We start from the raw sequence: 15,757 nt of genomic DNA, 5'->3' as shown, positions 1-15,757 counted from the left end.
GGCCGGGGGTGTCCGGTGAGGCGGGGCCGGGCGGAGGCGGCGGCGGGCCCGGGGCGGGCGGCGAGGCCCCGGGAGCCCGAGAGCCGCCCGCGGGCGCCGGTGGGGGGGAGGCGGCCGAACGCGGCTCCGCGGCGGCTCCTCGGGCCCCGGCGGCGGCGCGGAGCGGGGCGGGGGGAGGCGGGGCCGCGCCGTCCCTCCGTGCCGCGGGGGAAAGCGGGAGCGGGGCCCGGGCCCGGCGGGGGCTGCCGCCCGCGGCCCGCCCCGGCGCTGCCCCGCTCCGCTCTTCTGTTCGGGGTTTGACCCGCTCCCGCTTCCCCGCCGCCGCCTCCCGCTGCAGCCGGGCAGCCGCGGCGGAGCGGGACGAGCCCCGGGCAGCCGGGAACGACCGGGCTGGGCCCCGTTCTGCGGCGGGGAGTCCCGGGGGAGGCGGCCCCGGCGCTGGCAGCGGCCTGGGACACGCTTCGCTCACCGCAAACACTTTGTGTCCCGCTCTTCCCCCGCCCCGCGTTATTTCCTTCGTGCTGTTGTGTTTAAACGCTGCTTGATGCGGTCCCGTGGCGGGGGAGGGGGAGGGAAGTTCAGCCCCAGAGAGGGGTGACAACAGCTCAAAGGGTTCCTGGAGCCTTCCCGGGTCAGGAATTGCTGCGGTAGTGCCGTGTCCCTCTGTCCTGGGTGGGCTCCCTTTGGCCAGGGTTCTTTTTGGGCTGGGAGGTTGCCACTTTGGCTCATCCTCTGTTGCTGCTGCTTTTCCCTCACGGGTGGTGTGAGCACGTTTGGGAGAAGCAAACACAGAGCTGTGGTGAACAGTTGGTTGCCCCACAGGTTCTCATCTGAGTCAGGTGTTTTAAAGTGATATAAGGGGCTTTGAATTCCCTGCAGGAAGCCCCATGAGGGCCATCAGTGGGAGGGGGCTCTTGGTCAGTGCTGTCTGCTCCTTGGGTTCATGTGGTGGGCACAGCTCTTTGCTCCTCTTCCCACTGGGTGTGGTTGAACGTGTCCTGCCCTCACCTCTGTGTGTCCCTCTGAACTCCATCCATTGGGGTTTTATCTGTACTTGCAAGTCTAATCCTCCCTTGTGAATGCTTGTGGCAGGCAGGAAGGTGACAAAAGGAGTTGTGTTGGTGATTTGTTGGGTAGGTGCAAGGCTTTGGGCTCTCACTGAGTGTTGTCAGGACCCTCCTGCTCAGAGCCATCCCCTTCCCCTAAACCACACACCACCAGTCACAGAAACAGCCCCCAGCAGAGGCACTTCCCAAACCAGCCTCTTGCAAAAACCAAGGTGCTCACAGAAAGAGGAGAAGCCGGGAGGGTTTGGAAACATTTAGGGGTAAACTTTGTTAGTCCCTGTGCAGTGTTCCAGCTGGAGCTGTGAAAACCTTCTCCAAGTGGGGTGTCTGACTGTCCCCAGCCCTTTGTCTTGATGAGCTGAGAGCCTTGTCCTCTTTTAGGACACAGCCAGATCCTGCAGGTTGCTGGTTGTTGACGTGCTCTGTGTTTGTGTTTCAGGGGCCCTGTGGGCGGTGGTGGAAGCGGCCAGCGCCGGCGCCTCGGTTCTCTGCCTGTGTGAGAAGGGAGATGCCAAGGTCACGGAAGAGACAGGCAAGATGTCCAAGATGGAAAAGAAAATGAAAACAGGTGGGACCCATCCCCAATGAGATTGTTTCCTTTTCACCCTTTGTTGTGTTTCTGTCTCCTGTTGGGCAGCTGGTGTGAATGGGCAAGGGCACAGAGCAGGGCTGTGGCTGGTGTAAGAAATGCTTCATTCTTCCCAGAAAGCCCAATTTTAACCCAAATCCTGCTGCTGAAGCGTCACTAATGAGCTTCAGCTTCCCAGCTGGATGCATTCAGTCATCCAGGGTGGGCAAGAAGGCCAAGGGCATCCTGGCCTGGATCAGGAACAGTGTTGTCAGCAGGAGCAAGGAGCTGATTGTTGCCCTGGGCTCGGCTTTGGTGAGGCTGCACCTCCAATACTGTGCCCAGTTCAGGGCCAGAAGGACACTGAGGTGCTGGAGAGGACCCAGAGGCAGCTACCAAGCCAGGAAAGGATTTGGAGCACGTCTCAGATGAGGAATAGCTGAGGGGTCTGGGGCTGTTTAGCCTGGAGAAAAGAAGGCTCAGGGGAGACCTTCTCGCTCTCTACATCTACCTGAAAGGAAGCTGCAGCGAGGTGGGGGTCAGTCTGTTCTCCCTGATAACAAGCAATAGAAGAAGAGGAAACAGCCTCAAGTTGTGCCAGTGGAGGTTCAGGCTGGATGTGAGGAGGAATTTCTTTACTGACAGGGTTGTCAGGCCTTTGGAACAGCTGCCCAGGGAGCTGCTGGAGTCACCATTCCTGGAGGGATTTCGGAGCCGGGTGGGTGTTGCACGGAGGGAAATGGGCTGGTGGGTGATGGGGCTGGGACAGAGGCTGCACTCCAAGAGCTGAAAGGTCTCTCCCAGCTGAAATGATGCTGTGACTGTGTGATGCCTGTGAAGTGATGTGGCTGTGTTGGGCTGTGCGGGGCTCTGCAGGGAAGGCCGTGTCTAGCCGTGACTGTGGCAGCTGGAGGCAGGGCCTGGCTGCCCCCCACAGAGTCACAGAATGATGGGGCTTGTCAGGAACCTTTAGAGATCTTTCAGCCCAACCCCCTGCTAAGGCAGGTTCTGCTTGGTCAGGGCCACAGGAACGTGTGCAGGTGGGTTTGAAAACCTGCCGAGAAGGAGCCTCCACACCCTCCCTGGGCAGCCTGGGCCAGGGCTCCCTCACATTAACAGGGAAATATGTTCCTTATGTTTAAATGGAAGCTCCTCCTAAAGCCCACAGGGGATACTTGCAGCAGCTTTTCACAGCTGCCTGTGTTTGCCCACGGGATAGAAAGCAGGGGAATCTGGGGCACTTGTGGCAGGTTCTGTCCCTTCCCTGTCCCTCTGGCCATGTGGCAGGATGGAGCTCAGTCCAGACAACACCGTGCCGGGGTTCCTCTCTGCCTGGACACACTCTGTGTCCAGGCTTTGACCCTAAGCTGTTCCTGCTTTACTTCCTTGGTCTGTGGTTGTTGTTCTGTGGGGACAGGCTGAGCAGGTGTCACCTCCTTCACCCCGTGAGCTGGGGACAAGGAGGGCTGCGTGGGCAGTGCCCGTTGGCTCTGCAGGGCAAGGGCTCAGCAGCTGGAGGCAGGTAGCCACGGCTGCCCACTGCCTGTCCTCAACTTGCCATCTCCTCTGCTAGGAAAGTGCCGGGTCCTTGTTGCTGTTCCGAGGGTGGTGTTTCTCACAGAGCCTGCGGCAGCTGATCTTCAAGATGCTGCAGGAGATCTGCAGCCTACTGGCAGTACCTCCTAGGTAGGCACCGAGCCCTTTGGACTGGCTGTTTCTGCACTGCGTGTGTCTCCTCCTGGAGCTGCAAGGTGCTGCCGGAGCAGCCGAGGCTTCCTGCCCCTGTGGCTGCCGCAGCCGCTGCCCTGGTGCTCTGAGAGACGTGGGCTCCGGCGTCAGGTTTCCCTGCAGCGCTGCGGGTGCAGCTCAGCAGCTCCTGTCAGCCCGGCTGAGCCGGCCGGGCGCTGCCTGCCCCATGCTTCTGCTCTCCTGCAGGCTACCTGCTGCTCGGGGGCTTCGTGGCCTTGGGGGTGTGCTCCAGGGACGGCCCAGTGGAGAACCAGCGCAGCATCTGTCGCCTCTGCTGGGGCCTGCAGCTCCTGCTCACGGCTCAGGCATCCAGCTCCATTCTGTGTCCTTGCCCGTGCTGCTCACTGTCGCCTGCACCGAGAACATTGAGCATGTGGCCTCTTGGGCTTCCGCTGCCCACAGGGGAGAACTCTCAGCGCCCTGGCTGGCTCCTGGTGCCCCTCTGGCTTTACAGATGGGGAGAGGGGGGCACAGGAGCTGGGGGGGTGTGTGGAAGCCGGGCGTGCTGGGGAGGAAGGGCAGATACTGCTTGTGGATTCGAGTCTGTTTCTGGTTTTAATAAAGATGTATTTTGTAGCTCATGAGACCGTCTGTAATTCAATGAGTATCAGAGACTCACAGAATCACAGCATGGTGGGGTTGGAAGGGAGCTGTAGAGATCATCCAGCCCTACCCCCCTGCAGAAGCAGCTCCCACCTAGATCAGGTCACACGGGAACAGTGTCCAAGTGGGTCTTGAAGAGCTCCAAGGAAGGAGCCTCCACACCCTCCCTGGGTAGTTTATCTGGGACTCCCTCACCCCCTCAGTCTCCTCCAGACTAAACAGCCCCAGGTCCCGCAGCCTTTCCTGGTAAGGAAGATGCTCCAGTCCCCTGATCATCTTGGTGGCCCTGCACTGGCCTCTCTCCAGCAGTTCCCTGTCCCTCTGGAGCTCTGGAGCCCAGAGCTGGACACCTACAGATGAGAGGGGGAGGAGAACCTCCTTTGATCTGCTGCTCATACTCTAGATGCCCCCAGGCTGCCATTGGCTTCTTGCCCATGAGGGCACGTTGCTGGCTCACATTCAGTTTATCAACCAGCACTCCCAGGTCTCTCTCTGCAGAGCTGCTCTCCATCAGGTCACCCTGAGCCTGTCCTGGTGCAGGGGGTTGTTCCTCCCCAGCTGCAGGACTCTACACTTGTCCTTGTTGAACCTTATGAGGTTCCTCTCTGCCCAACTCTCCAGCTGGTTGAGATCCGCTGAATGGCAGCACAGCCTCTGGGGAATCAGCTGGGGCTGGGCCAGAGCTTGGCAGGGGACAAAGCCAGAAGAGCTGCCCCAAGCTGACCCCAGAGGGATTCCATGCCCTGGGTTGCCCTGCTCAGCAACACAAGCCCAGAGGAAGAAGGAGTCATTGAGTCATTTCTCTTCCAAAGCAGCTGCAGGGCATCCTGAGGCCCTTCTTCCCACAAAGGGGCTGGGCAGCAGGAGTCAAAGGGAAGGAAAGAAGGAAATGTTGTTGTTCCCCTTTGCTGCCACACACAGCCTTTGCTTTTCTTTGTGAAACTGTCTTTATCAGGATATGTGTCATTCCTGCTGCTGCTGGTGGTGTCTGTGCTTACAGTGCTGCTCTGGAAATGTTTGGGTTCCTCTCCCTGCAGCTCAGGCCTGAACCTGCTCTGTCCCAGCTGCAGCCCATCGAGCAGCGAGTGCGAGGCTCCCTCAGAGCTGGCTCGCTCACAGCATCTCTCTGTTGGAACGGGATGCAGTGGGTTTGTGTGGGCAGGTTTGTCAGTCGGGGGCTCCAGGTGTGGCTGCTTTAAACAGACAGCTTCCCCTGTATCTGGCAGGGCCAGGCCAGTCAGCTCTGGGCTGGACCCGCTGCTGCCCAAGGCCTGGCCAGTGAGTGATGGAGGTAAGGCCTCTGTGATGGACAGACTGGAGAAGGGGAAGAAGATGCTGCAGCAGAAGGGAGTGAGAAAGTGAGAACATGTCAGGGGTCCCTGTATGTGGGTGTGAGGTGACATCCCTGCAGTGCCCCCCATGGCCGTGGGGCTGAGTGTGGAGCATCCATGTGCAGCGAGGCCGTCCCAGGGGCCAGGAGCTGCGATTGGCGTCTCTGCGAGGCCGAAGGAGCAGCCCCGGCAGGAGCAGTGGGGCTGGGGGTGTGTCGGGCCCCGCGGGGCTGTGCCTGGGCTGGGTGCCAGGAGGAAACCTCAGGCTTCCTGGCCGGGCGCTGTGGGGGAAGCGCAGCGAGTGCTGCGAGGCCGCGGGGGCTGCGGTTTGTGCAGCTGCAGCTGCAGCTCCCGATGCATCTGCCTGCAGGGAACAACGGCCCCTGGGGGACACGGGGACGGTTGGGGACACGCTGGGGCCTCTCCTGCTGCCAGGCTGGGGACGTGTCCCAGCGCGTCTCCTGCCGGGGCCCTGTCCTGAGGCTCTCCAGGAGGGATGTTCCTGCAGGCCGGGGCTGCAGCTCTGCCCCCAGCCCAGGGCTGTCCCACAGGGGCTGCAGCAGGGCAGGGGCTGTTCCCTTTCCACCCCGACACAGAGCCAGTGCAGCCCCACAGCTCGGGGCTGGTCGACACTGCCCTCGTGGGTTCTCTGATGAGTGTAGCCCTGGGGATGGCCAGTGCTCCCAGTGCTCCCAGTGCTCCCAATTGAGGGCCTGGAGACCCATTTCCCCTCTGCGCCTGCCTCGGCCCATAACTCTGCCCCATGGCAGCAGCCGTGGCACCTGCATTGGGACCGTGGTGTCCCTCATATATGGGCATGAAGGGCACTGGAGAAGCTCATTGGCGGGCTGAGCTGTGTCAGAGGGGAGAGAGCTCCTGATCTCATCTCAAAAGGTGCTGCTGCTTGGATTGGCTCCTGCAGCTGCGTTGGCATCTCTCAGAGATCTCACCCTCCCATCAGCAGCAGCCCCACGAGGGTGCGGGAGCCGTGCCGGGGACTGGGGAGCAGCAGGGCTGTGCCCGCGGGGCAGGAGGCTCAGGATGGGCACGCAGGGACTCCTGTGGCCTCGGGTGCTGTGGCTGCTCCTCGGGCTGCAGCTGTGCAGGGGTAAGTGCTGGCTCCCTTGTCCCACAGCCCAGGGCCAGTGGGCACCAGCGTGCTCATCGGGATACCTCTGGCAATTCGGTTTCTTCACAGGTGCCGCTGGGACGAGGGGCAGAAGGTGCTCAAGGGAGTGGATGCTGTGCCTGTGTGGGTGGGAGAGGGAGGTGTGGGGCTGGGGCACGGGGCCATACGGGGGTTGCTGTGCTGGGGAGGAGAGAGGGGACATGGGAAAGGGGGGGTTGAATTAGTGGGGATGTGCTGCAGGCTGTGGGGCTGTGAATGGTACAGCAGGTCTGCTGCTGGGCAGCCTCAGCCCTTTGCAGAGCTGGGGAGAAAAGGGACCCCCAGACTGCCCCAGGGACAGCCCAGGATGGGGAGGGCTGTCCCTCAGGTGCCTTTACCTCTGGCCTGGGCAGGGGGGACCTCAGAGCTGTAGTCTGGAGCTCGGTGCTCTCCTGACCAGCCCCGTGTTGGCGTTTCAGAGGCTGCAGAGTTGAGGCTGGTGAATGGCGGCAGCCGCTGCGCTGGGAGAGTGGAGGTGGAACACGAGGGACAGTGGGGAACTGTGTGTGCTGATGAATGGGACTTGAAAGATGCTGCAGTGGTTTGCAAGCAGCTGGGATGTGGGTCTGCTGTTCAAGCTTTTTGGAATGCACATTTTGGGGCAGGATCTGGCCCCATTTGGTTGGATGATGTTCGGTGTCGTGGCTCTGAGCCTGCCCTGTCCAACTGTACACACAGAGGATGGGGTGAGCACGACTGTGATCACGATGAGGATGCTGGAGTGAGCTGTTCAGGTAAGAGGCCAGAAAGGGACCTGGCTGTGCCCTCCAGGAGCAATGAGTGTGTGTGAGAGCAGGGTCCAGGCTGGCTGGTCACTCTGCCAAGCTGCAGCTGGTGTTGCTGGTGTCTCCAGTCCTGAGAAAGGACAAAAGGAACCCAGCCTGGGTTCTCACCACAAACCTGGACCCTGAGGTTGCTCAGCCCACTCTCAGTTGGTGCCTGGCCTGCCTCCTCCCTGCCCCATTGTGTCTCAGTTCCCATCTTCCTCCTCCCACTCAGCCAGGACCAGTCTGGCATTGCCACGGACCAGCTCCCGTGACCCCTGAGCTGCAGGCAACAGGGACACATCCCATGCAGTTGGGGTGACCTGTTGCTGCACCTTTCCTTCTTACCCCAGCCCCAGCTGCCCTGTGCCACAGGATCTGTGCCAGCACTTGCACTGTCCTCAGTGCCCGTCCTTGCCCTGGGAGCTGCTGCAGCCCAGAGCTGCTCCTGGTGTGTCTGTGCCATCAACACCCACTGGGAGCTGCTGGGGGCTTGTGGGACACTTTGTGGCCTCCTTGGAGATGAGGTGGGATAAGGGCAGGTAACTGCCAGCAGGCTCTGGGAACTCACAGGGGGTTTGTCTGCTCCAGGGTTTGTCCGGCTGGTCGGAGGGGACAACGACTGCTCAGGACACGTGGAGATCCATGATGGGGAGAAGTGGAAAAGTGTCTGTGCCTCAGCCTTTGGTGCCAGAGCTGCTGCTGTGGTCTGCAGGGAGCTGCAGTGTGGGGCAGCCCTGAACATCCAAGGGGCAGCTCGTGATGGAGCCAGCGCCGGTGCCATGTGGGACAGAGAGCTGCAGTGTGCAGGGAATGAACCCTTCCTCCAGTTTTGCCCCAGAGGCCCCTCCTGCGACCAGCTCTGCACCCCCAGAGCTGCTACTTGGCTCAACTGCACACGTAAGGACTGTCACTGGGGTGTAAAACACCAGGGATGTGCTGGGGATAGGGCAGCGGGGCAGGGACCGTGCTGGGCCTGAGGACAGAGGGGCTGATGTGGGGTCTGCAGCCCCACAATGATGCGGGAAGAGGTGGAGGAGGAGGATGGCAGCTCTCCTCCATTTGACCTCTCCCCAGCTCCTGAAGGAGCCAGAGCACAAGTCCAATCCCTTCCATTGTTCTCTGTCTCTGTGCTTGCAGGGTTCAGGCTGGTGAACGGCAGCACGGCGTGCGAGGGGAGGGTGGAGCTGCACGTGCAGGGGACCTGGGGCAGCCTCTGTGCCTCCCGCTGGCACCTCTCTGACGCCCACGTCCTCTGTGGCCGCCTGGGCTGTGGCTTTGCCGTGTCCCTTCCCAGAGGAGGGAGTTTTGGGAGAGGAACGGGCCCCGTCTGGAGAGACTCGTTCCGCTGCAGTGGGACTGAAGCCCACCTGGGACAGTGCCCAGTGACCGTGCTGGGGGCCTCCCCGTGCTCCCATGAGGATGCTGCTGCTGTCGTCTGCTCAGGTGAGGGCTGGCAAACCCTGGATTGGCTCCTTTGTCTCCTGGCATGACAGCAGCCCAAGGCAGGGGACCTGGGGCAGGCCCAGGCTGCACTTCCCCCTGCAGAAGCCCTGAGGGCTGCAGAGAGACATTGTCCCTGCCCCCCAGGGCAGTCCCAAGGGCCACCTCCAGGCTCAGGCTCCTTTGATGTTCCCCAGATCGCTGGGTGCGGGACAGGGCTGTGAGGCTCATTCCACCCCTCTGGCTGCAGACAGCCCTGTCCCAGCAACACAGAAATAGCCCCAGGCATGATCTCAGCCCCACGGGGCTGCCTGGCTGCCCCCAGCAGCAGCAGCAGAGCAGAGGGTGAGCCACAGAGCCAGGCTGGGGCTTCTGGTGAGCACCAGCCCCAAACCTGTCCTTTCTGCTGGGGCAGACTCCTCAGCTCTGCTCCCTGCCAGGGACACTGGCTTCCAGGGCCCATCTCCAGCAGAGAACCAAAGGTTTAGGTTGGAAAAGGCATCTGAAGGTGCTGGAGTCCCAGCCCTGCCCTCACCCTGCCAAACCCACCACTGACCCAGCACCTCAGCTCTGATCTCAACCTGCTCTAGAGAAACCTGAGCCCAGCCCTGAAGGGATCCCAAAGCCGTGGGGCTGAGGTGCTGAGGGCCGTGGGTCAGTGCTGGGCTGGGCAGGGTGAGGGCAGGGCTGGGGCTGCAGCAGCTTCAGGGGCTTTTCCCGTCAGCCCAAAGGGTTGTGTGAGTCCATGATCGGTGATTCCACGACTCCCCAGGCCCCGCTGGCTCCGGGTCCCTGCGGCTGGTGGGGGGAGGGAGCCGGTGCGCCGGGCGAGTGGAGATCTTCCAGCGCGGGACGTGGGGCAGAGTCCTGTCTGAGCAGTGGGCCGTGGCGGAGGCCCGTGTGGCGTGTCGGCAGCTGCGGTGCGGAGAGGCAGAGACGGCCTACAAGCCGCCCAAGGCCGAGCGAGGGCCGGGCCCCGTGGGGCTGCGAGGGGTGCGGTGCCAGGGGCACGAGGCACAGCTGAGCCTCTGCAACGTCTCCTGGCCGGCAGCGGGGGTCGTGGAGGACGTGGGGGTGGTTTGCCAGGGTGAGTGTCCCCACGGGCCCCCGGGGCACAGGGTGGGCGGGCAGCCGGCCCCCGCCGCCATCTGGGCTCCGTCCCCGCCGCAGGGAGCCGGCGCGTGCGGCTGGCGAACGGGCCCGGGCGCTGCGCCGGGAGAGTGGAGATCTACTCCCAGGGCAGCTGGGGCAGCGTCTGCGACGACGGCTGGGACCTGCCCGATGCCGCCGTCGTGTGCCGGCAGCTGGGCTGCGGAGGGGCCGTGCGGGCGCCGGGCTCTGCCGCCTTTGGGGAGGGCTCCGGGCACATCTGGCTGGACGGCGTCAACTGCTCCGGGGCCGAAGCCGCTCTCTGGGACTGCCCGGCCGGGCCCTGGGGGCGGCACGACTGCGGGCACAAAGAGGACGCCGGAGCCGTCTGCTCAGGTGTGTGGCGGGAGCTGTGGCGGGAGGCTGGTGCTCAGGCAGGCCGGGCCAGCAGGAGAGCCGGGCACGGCCAGCGCTGGCCCGGGCTGCCGCTGAGCTCCTGCGCCGCCACCTCCTGCACACAGCCAGGCACGGGCAGCCCCGGGGCCGCCGGGGTCCCTGGGGAGCTCAGCTGTGCCTGGGGGTGGGCGGCAAGGGCAGCGGTGTGTGGCCCTCAGGGACTCGTCTCTCTCCCCTGCCAGAGTTCACGGCCCTGAGGCTGGAGAACAGCGACAGCTGCTCTGGGCGCCTGCAGGTTTTCTACAACGGGACGTGGGGCAGCGTTTGCTCCAACTCCATGACCCCCAAAACGGTGTCACTGGCGTGCGAGGAGCTGGGCTGCGGGAAGGAAGGGACCCTGGAGATACAAGGGCCACGGGGCAGAGTGTCTGGCCCCGCCTGGCTGGACCGTGTGGAGTGTGAGGAGAGACACGGCTCCTTCTGGCTGTGTCCCTCCGATCCCTGGAACCCGCGGTCGTGCGACGAGCTGCGAGATGTGACCCACATCACCTGCCGTGGTAATTCTGAGCTGCACGGGCACCAGCATCCACCCAGCAATTCCTCCCTGCTGGCTGGGATCAGCACTGGGGTGGCAGCAGGAGCAGGGCAGGGATTGTCCCCTGTGCTGGGCTCTGGTGAGGCTGCAGCTCAAGGGATGTGTTCAGTGCTGGGCCCCTCACTCACTGCCAGAGGGACACTGAGGGGCTGCAGCGTGGCCAGAGCTGGGCAGCGGAGCTGGGGAAGGGGCTGAAGCACAAGGGTGCTGGGGAGGGGCTGAGGGAATCGGGGAGTTGAGCCTGGAGAAGAGGAGGCTGAGATGAGACAGGAGTAGTCTGTGCAAAACCCTGCTAGGAGATCGGAGTGATGTTAGGATCGGTCTCTTCTCTCCATTAACGAATGACAGGACAAGAGGAAAAAGACTCAAGTTGTCCCAGGGGAGGTTGAGATTGGAGCTGAGGCAGAACTTTTTCCCTGAGAGGCTTGTCAGCCCCTGTGCCAGGCTGCCCAGGGAGGTGAGGTGTCCCCGTCTCTGGAGGGATCCCAAAGCTGAGGTGCTGAGGGCCGTGGGTCAGTGGTGGGATGGGCAGGGTGAGGGGAGGGCTGGGACTCCAGCAGCCTCAGGGGCTTTTCCTACCGAAATGATTCCATGACTCCATGTTTCTCTGATCTCCTTCTGCAGGGACACGGCCCAAAATGACCCCAACCCCGGGCTCCGCGTGCCCCAACGCCACGAGCTGCACAGGTAGGGAGCTGCTCCTCTGCTGCCCCTCTGGCCTGGCAGGGCTGTGCCCACCGTCCCGCTGCCCCAGCAGCTCTGTGCCTCCTGCAGACAGGGAGAGGATCCGCGCCGTGGGAGGAGAGGACGGCTGCTCGGGCCGGGTGGAGCTGTGGCACCGCGGCTCCTGGGGGACGGTGTGCTACGACGCGTGGGACGTGCGGGATGCCGAGGTGGCCTGCAGGCAGCTGGGCTGTGGGCCCGCCGTGGCCGCCCTGCCCGAGGCTGCCTTTGGGGAGGGCACGGGCCCCATCTGGCTGGAGCAGGTGGAGTGTCAGGGCACAGAGGCGGCTCTGCAGCACTGCTGGGCCTGGCCCGGGGACCGAGGGCTCTGCCGGCACAAGGAGGACGTGGCCGTGCGCTGCGCGGGTGAGTGCAGGGGCTGCAGCTCTGCCCGGGGCACTGCATGGAGCTGGGGCAGGTCCCATCCTGCCCTCAGAGCTCTGGAGAGCGAGGCTGTTCCTGCAGAGCCTGGCAGCCTGGTCCCATGTGGGCAGCAGCTTCTGTGGGGCTGGATGTCCTCCAGCTGCTGCCCGGCCAGGCTCTGCAGCCCCCAGGGGCACTTCTGGACCTTGGAGTCCTGGTTGATAAACTGAACATGAGCCAGCAACGTGCCCTCGTGGGCAAGAAGGCCAATGGTATCCTGAGGGCAGCAGGTCGAGAGAGGTTCTACTCCCCCTCTACTCCCCCTCACAAAGAGAAACTCTTACACTATTAGTGTGAGGGAACCCTGGCCCAGGCTGCCCAATGAGGGTGTGGAGGCTCCTTCTCCAAGCCGACCCGGACACGTTCCTCTGCCCCCTGAGCGAGGGGAACCTGCTGTAGCAGGATGTGAGCTGGATGAGTTCTGGAAATCCATTCCAACCCTCACTATCCAATGAGTCTCTGAACTCGCAGGGTGCTGGTGCTGCCCTGGCCAAGGCCCAGAGCAGGGCCCTGGGCTCTGTTGCAGCCCCCTGAGCAGCCCTGTGGAAGGGATGGTTCAGGGGGGCTGTGCCAGGGGTGTCTGCACACACAGGCCAGGTAAGGGTGGAGGCTCCTGGTACCCACGTACCCCCCTCTCAGCTCATCTCTCCTTCTCCTCCTCTGCAGCTGCGCCCAGGACAGCAGCACCGACCCCTCGAGCAGGTGACGTGTCCTTCCCATCAGCAACGAGTCTCCTCGAGGCCAGGCTGTGACCCAGCCAGAGGGAAGGGGATCCTCACTGGGGGTGGAACTCCCAAGAGGAGGCAGCGGGTTATGGGTGCCGGGGGTGGGGAGGGCTGTGAGTTGCCCACGGTATGATGGGGGTCAGGGCTGGGTGCTCCAGCCCCCCACTGCTCCTTGGCCTGGTGCTTCCCTCTGTGTGTCGCTGCCTGTGCAGATCCCAGTCGGGGCCGCCCGACCAGCAGCAGAAGCGTCTCGTTGCCCGTCATCATGTGCATGATCCTGGGAGCCCTTGTCTGCCTGCTGCTGGCCCTCCTGGCCTGGAGAGTGCTCAGCGCCAGGGCTGAGCGCAGAGGTGGGTCCTGCCCCACGCTGCCACGGGAAGGTGCCTCTTGGCAGGACCAGGGCACTGTGGGGTGTGTGTGTCAGCACAGGCAGAGCTGGGGGCACAGGCGTGTGCTGCTGCTGTGCCACTGACTGCCTGATGATGGGCCAGCAGCAGCCAGGGGAAGAGAGTCCCGACACGGGGGAGTTGGGGATGGGGCCAGAAGTGGCCAGAGCTGGGCTGGGGCAGATGGGCACAGGAGGAATGCAGGGCAGCAGGGTCCATCCCCGTGGTGTCAGGCCCCAGGCTGTTCCTCTGCCCAGCCCTCAGCTCCCCGTGGCAGTGCAGGGGCTGCGCTGTGGATCCGTGGGGCAGAGAGGGGGCAGCTGCAGAGGGGAGGGAAGGTGGGAGCTGCCTGTCCCTGTCTCTATCCACAGGCTCCCAGACAGCCCTGGAGCCCTTCCCTGAGGCGGTGTACCAGGAGATCGGTTACAGCCCTGTGTGGGAGGAGCAGGCGAGATTCAGCCCATCAGGTGGGTTTGGGTCCATCCCTGGGTGCTCTGTCCCCTGGTCCCCACCTGCAGCTGACTCCCTGCAGCCCCCAGGCCCAAGGTCCCTGCAGCAATGTGGGGAGAGCAGAGAGGTCCTGGCCCAGGACAGAAACTTCCTCCCCATCAGCTCTGCCCACCCCAGCTGGGTTTGTCCCAGGGCACAGGGTCAGTCCTGGGCCCTCCTCCCCACTCAGCCCTGGCTTTGTGGGTCCCCTCTCCAGGCTCCTATTCGGAGGGGTCCCTTACTAAACTGCAGCCCCATCACATGGACAGCGAGGAGGAAGATGGTCTGGGGTCAGCACGAGGTAATGGGGGCAGGAAGGGGTTGATGTCTCATCGCTGCAGACTCGGGATGGACAGTGGTGCCCCTGAGTGCCACCATCAGAGCTGGGGAGCAGATGGGGATCTCCTGTGCCGCTGCAGCCACCAGTGTCTGAGCCCCGTGTCCCTTCGCTATCTCCCATCCTCTTCTCTGCACGATGCATCTTCTCACCAACCTCAGCTCCTTTCTGCTTCCAGATGTCCCTGTCCTGCCCAGAGGTGGCCCAGCAGATGGCTATGATGATGCCAGGGAGGTTTCTGACCCTGGGGAGGACCTTGTGCTTGGGCACAGAGGCTGGGAAGTGCCCAGGGCAGCAGAGGAGGGAGCAGGGCCCAGGGACGCACCTGGAGGTGAGGGGATGGGGATGAGGATGAGGGACAGGGCGGGTGGAGGGGGGCTCAGCATCTCTGAAGTGGTGAGGAGAAGGAAGGAAGGAGATGTCCAAATGTGCTACAGCCTGCCTTGCTGCTTTGCAGAGACAAAGCTGTGCTCCCAGAGCAGTGCCGGGGCCCCTGGAGCTGAGGGAGATGCCCAGTGCCTGTGCCCAGAGAGCTGGAGCTACGACGATGCCCAAGAGGTGTCCCTGGCACATCCCCCTGAGGACAGCGAGGCCGTGACACCGCAGCTCAGGGCACAAGGGTGGCCCATCCCCGGGCCAGGAGAGCCCGTCACTGCCGCGGGGCTGGGAGCAGCTGGGAGGGAGGAGGGAGCTGTGCGGCTGGGAGAGCCCTGAGCTCCAGGGAGCCCTCGGCCCTTGCCAGCCATTTCCTCTGCCTTCAGTGTCCTGTGTTCAGGCTGTGCCTCCTCTTTGTTCTGATTAAAATCCCTTGGGGGTTTGGGCCAGAGCTGGTGCCAGGCTGCCCAAGGGTCAAGGGCTGTCCCCGAGGCTGACTGGGGGGGATCAGAGCACAAAGACGTGACAGTGGGGAAGGGGCACGTCTTGGGGACAGCGGGCTCAGGGTCTGCAAGGGCCTCTGGTCCCTGGGGAAGATTCCTGCTGACAGAGACATTTCCATCCTGACATAGAATCATTGAATCAAAGAATCCTTTGGGTTGGAAAAGTCTTTAAGATCATCAAGTCCAATCACCAGCCTCACCCTGCCGAGCCCATCACCAACCCCTGTCCCTCAGCACCTCAGCTCCACGGCTGTGCAACAGCTCATAGACCTATGGAATCATTGCAGCTGGAAAAGACCTTTAAGACCATTGAGTCTGATGTGTGTTGTGATGTCACACAACAGTTCCCTGATATGCTGTGAGGTCCCAGAGAACTGTGGCAGTGCTCAGAAGTGCTGTGGTGTCACAGAGTCCCATGGCAATGCCCAAATGTGCTCGGATGTCACACATTTCTTTTTTACAGTGCTCTGATGTACTGTGATGTCACAGGAAACAGTTGCAGTGCCCACATGTGCTGGGATGTCACACAGCCCTGATGCAGTGCTGTTGTGTTCCACAGCCCCATTGCAGTGTGCACATGAGCTGTGATGGCAAAGAGCACAGTAGCAGTTCTCAGATGTGCTGTGATGTGTCACAGGACTTCTGCAATGCCCACATGTGCTGTTGTGTCACACAGCCCCGTTAAAGCGCCCAGGTGGGCTTTGATGTCACAGAGCCCCATTGCAAAACCCAGATGTGATGTGATGACAAACATCCCTGTTGCAGTTCCCAGATGTGTTGTGATGTTGCATTGTTCTGTGACATCACAGCACTTCTAGTTACTGCAACAGTCTTCTGTGACGTTACAGCTCATATGGCCACTGAAACTGTGCTCTGTGACATCACAGCTCATCTGGAAACTGTATCCAGGCTGTTAGACATCACAGCACATCTGGGTAGTGAAGCTGCGGTCTATTACATCACAGAATATCTGGGGTTTGCAGTGCTGCTGAGTGACATCACAGTCAATGTGGGAACCTGTGA

The 15,757-nt window shown here is 62.5% G+C and overlaps 1 protein-coding gene across 3 annotated transcripts; it reads left to right on the top strand.

The window, feature by feature from the left end:
• Nucleotides 1-221: 221 nt before the first annotated feature.
• On the top strand, nucleotides 222-15,088 carry LOC133629377 (antigen WC1.1-like). 3 transcript variants are annotated; one of them, XM_062020033.1, is made up of 14 exons: nucleotides 222-647; nucleotides 1,507-1,635; nucleotides 7,842-8,150; nucleotides 8,391-8,721; nucleotides 9,719-9,780; nucleotides 9,864-10,178; nucleotides 10,421-10,735; nucleotides 11,398-11,460; nucleotides 11,548-11,862; nucleotides 12,586-12,621; nucleotides 12,857-12,994; nucleotides 13,402-13,497; nucleotides 14,035-14,187; nucleotides 14,314-15,088. In XM_062020033.1, the coding sequence occupies exons 2-14, from the start codon at nucleotides 1,605-1,607 to the stop codon at nucleotides 14,568-14,570; spliced, it is 2,421 nt and encodes an 806-aa protein (XP_061876017.1). In that variant the 5' UTR covers nucleotides 222-647; nucleotides 1,507-1,604; the 3' UTR covers nucleotides 14,571-15,088. The 3 variants fall into 3 exon arrangements, 1 of the variants encoding a protein (XP_061876017.1); XR_009821002.1 differs by lacking the exons at nucleotides 7,842-8,150; nucleotides 8,391-8,721; nucleotides 9,719-9,780; ... (7 more) ...; nucleotides 14,035-14,187; nucleotides 14,314-15,088 and adding exons at nucleotides 2,281-2,353; nucleotides 3,209-3,321; nucleotides 3,571-3,968 and having other exon boundaries at nucleotides 222-1,635; XR_009821003.1 differs by lacking the exons at nucleotides 7,842-8,150; nucleotides 8,391-8,721; nucleotides 9,719-9,780; ... (7 more) ...; nucleotides 14,035-14,187; nucleotides 14,314-15,088 and adding exons at nucleotides 3,209-3,321; nucleotides 3,571-3,968 and having other exon boundaries at nucleotides 222-1,635.
• Nucleotides 15,089-15,757: the final 669 nt, after the last annotated feature.

Source organism: Colius striatus, unplaced genomic scaffold (assembly GCF_028858725.1).
Source record: "Colius striatus isolate bColStr4 unplaced genomic scaffold, bColStr4.1.hap1 scaffold_40, whole genome shotgun sequence".
Lineage (NCBI taxonomy): Eukaryota > Metazoa > Chordata > Aves > Coliiformes > Coliidae > Colius > Colius striatus.
This window is presented reverse-complemented; position numbering and strand designations above follow the sequence as displayed.